Source organism: Onychostruthus taczanowskii, unplaced genomic scaffold, assembly GCF_017590055.1.
Source record: "Onychostruthus taczanowskii isolate IOZ18803 unplaced genomic scaffold, ASM1759005v1 scaffold438, whole genome shotgun sequence".
NCBI lineage: Eukaryota > Metazoa > Chordata > Aves > Passeriformes > Passeridae > Onychostruthus > Onychostruthus taczanowskii.
Genome location: NW_024501881.1, coordinates 9,614 through 12,416, shown reverse-complemented (window position 1 = coordinate 12,416; position 2,803 = coordinate 9,614). Strand labels below are relative to the sequence as shown.

The window sequence follows — 2,803 nt, the reverse complement described above, 5'->3', positions numbered from 1 at the left end:
GTTGGGTTTATCCTTTTTTTGGTTCATCCCTGGTTCTCCTGGGTTTAACCCTGTTGGGCTTAACCTCATTGGGTTTATCCCTTTTTATGGTTCATCCCTGGTTCTCCTGGGTTTAACCCAGTTGAGTTTAACCCTGTTGGGTTTATCCATTTTTTTGTTTTTTTGGTTCATCCCTGTTTCTCCTGGGTTTAACCCTGTTGGGTTTAACCCTGTTTGGGTTTATCCTCATTAGGGTTATCCCTGGTTTTGAATTCTCCCTGTTTTGAGTTTAAGCCTGTTAAGTTTGACCCTGTTGGGTTTAACCCTGTTGGGTTTATCCCTGGTTTTGATTTATCCCAGTTTTGTAGGTTTACCCCTATTGGGTTTATCCTTTTTTTGGTTCATCCCTGGTTCTCCTGGGTTTAACCCAGTTGAGTTTAACCCTGTTGGGTTTATCCATTTTTTTGTTTATCCCTGGCTTTCCCAGGTTTAACCCTTTAGGGTTCTTCCCCATTGAGGTTATCCCTATTTTTGGTTCATCCCTGTTGGGTTTAACCCAGTTGGGTTTAACCCTATTGGGTTTAACCCTGCTGAGTTTATCCATTTTTTTGTTTATCCCTGGCTTTCCCAGGTTTAACCCTTTAGGGTTCTTCCCCATTGAGGTTATCCCTATTTTTGGTTCATCCCTGTTGGGTTTAACCCAGTTGGGTTTAACCCTATTGGGTTTAACCCTGCTGAGTTTATCCATTTTTTTGTTTATCCCTGGCTTTCCCAGGTTTAACCCTTTAGGGTTCTTCCCCATTGAGGTTATCCCTATTTTTGGTTCATCCCTGTTGGGTTTAACCCAGTTGGGTTTAACCCTATTGGGTTTAACCCTGCTGAGTTTATCCATTTTTTTGTTTATCCCTGGCTTTCCCAGGTTTAACCCTTTAGGGTTCTTCCCCATTGAGGTTATCCCTATTTTTGGTTCATCCCTGTTGGGTTTAACCCAGTTGGGTTTAACCCTATTGGGTTTAACCCTGCTGAGTTTATCCATTTTTTTGTTTATCCCTGGCTTTCCCAGGTTTAACCCTTTAGGGTTCTTCCCCATTGAGGTTATCCCTATTTTTGGTTCATCCCTGTTGGGTTTAACCCAGTTGGGTTTAACCCTATTGGGTTTAACCCTGCTGAGTTTATCCATTTTTTTGTTTATCCCTGGCTTTCCCAGGTTTAACCCTTTAGGGTTCTTCCCCATTGAGGTTATCCCTATTTTTGGTTCATCCCTGTTGGGTTTAACCCAGTTGGGTTTAACCCTATTGGGTTTAACCCTGCTGAGTTTATCCATTTTTTTGTTTATCCCTGGCTTTCCCAGGTTTAACCCTTTAGGGTTCTTCCCCATTGAGGTTATCCCTATTTTTGGTTCATCCCTGTTGGGTTTAACCCAGTTGGGTTTAACCCTATTGGGTTTAACCCTGCTGAGTTTATCCATTTTTTTGTTTATCCCTGGCTTTCCCAGGTTTAACCCTTTAGGGTTCTTCCCCATTGAGGTTATCCCTATTTTTGGTTCATCCCTGTTGGGTTTAACCCAGTTGGGTTTAACCCTATTGGTATCCTTTTTTTTTGTTCATCCCTGGCTCTCCCGGGTTTAACCCTTTAGGGTTCATCTCCATTGAGTTTATCCCTATTTTTGGTTCATCCCTGTTGAGTTTAACCCTGCCAGGTTTATCCTTTTTTTTTGTTCATCCCTGGCTCTCCCGGGTTTAACCCTTTAGGGTTCATCCCCATTGAGTTTATCCCTATTTTTGGTTCATCCCTGTTGGGTTTATCCTTTTTATTTTGTTCATCCCTGGCCCCCCGGGGCTTAACCCTTTAGGGTTCATCCCCACTGTGGTTAGGCCTCTTTTTGGTTCAGCCCTGTTGGGTTTATCCTTTTTATTTTGTTCATCCCTGGCTCTCCCGGGTTTAACCCTTTAGGGATTTTGCCTTTTTGGGATCATGCCCCTGGATTCATCCCCGTTTCTGCCCGCCGGCCCCACCTCAATGTGCTGGAACATGTAGGGGTGGTTGCAGATCTTGCGCAGCTGCATGATGGTGTTCATCAACGTCTTCGTGCCACCTTTCCCCTGCCAGGAACCATCCAGGAGGTTAAAAAACCCAAATTAGTGCTGGCTTCCATCTATTCACCAGCCCAGAATTCCCAGGAATTTTTGGGATCATTGACCGGGAGTTGACGGGGGGCTCAAGAGACATTAAAATAAAATTTAAAAATGAATAAATGAATTTATTTCAGTAAATTTAAATTTACTTAAAGCTGAATTTATTTAAGTAAATTGAAAATTATTTCAATAAATTTAAATTTCTTTCAATAATTTATTTAAAATAAATTCTTTTTAAAAAATAAATTTTAATTTATTGAAATAAATTTCCACCTCCAGCTTTCAGCTGAGATCAAAGTATCTTTTCCCAATTATTTTGTGGTTTTATTCTCATTCTGGCTTCGAGGAGGATCACCCAAACACGTTGGGAGCCCAAGCCACCCCAGGGTGGAGACAAACCCATGCTCAGCATTCCCAAATTCCCAATCCAGACCTTCTTGTCCTTCTCGGAGCCGTCGGTGAGGAGGACACCCTTGGCCTGCATGTGCCGGTAGAGGACGCGCTGCAGCGCCGACATGTCGCACTTGATGACGTACTCCACCTGCCAGGAGCCAACGGGGAACGTCACCGTGAGCATCAGGCCCAGCAAGTGCCAGAGGGATCCAACCCAAACATCTGCTCAACCCAACCCAACCCAACCCAACCAAACCACCTGCTCAACCCAACCCAACCCAACCCAACCCAACCAA

The 2,803-nt window shown here is 43.6% G+C and overlaps 1 protein-coding gene across 1 annotated transcript in view; it reads right to left on the bottom strand.

Moving 5' to 3' along the window:
- LOC121340951 (transcription activator BRG1-like) overlaps positions 1 to 2,803 on the bottom strand; it is a gene marked incomplete at both ends in the record, with an annotated part of 22,329 nt that overhangs the window by 10,104 nt on the left and 9,422 nt on the right. Inside the window, 2 exons of the mRNA XM_041414056.1 lie at positions 1,995 to 2,081; positions 2,548 to 2,655. Of these exons, the coding sequence (XP_041269990.1) occupies positions 1,995 to 2,081; positions 2,548 to 2,655 (195 nt within the window). The remainder of the gene's footprint in view (positions 1 to 1,994; positions 2,082 to 2,547; positions 2,656 to 2,803) is intronic.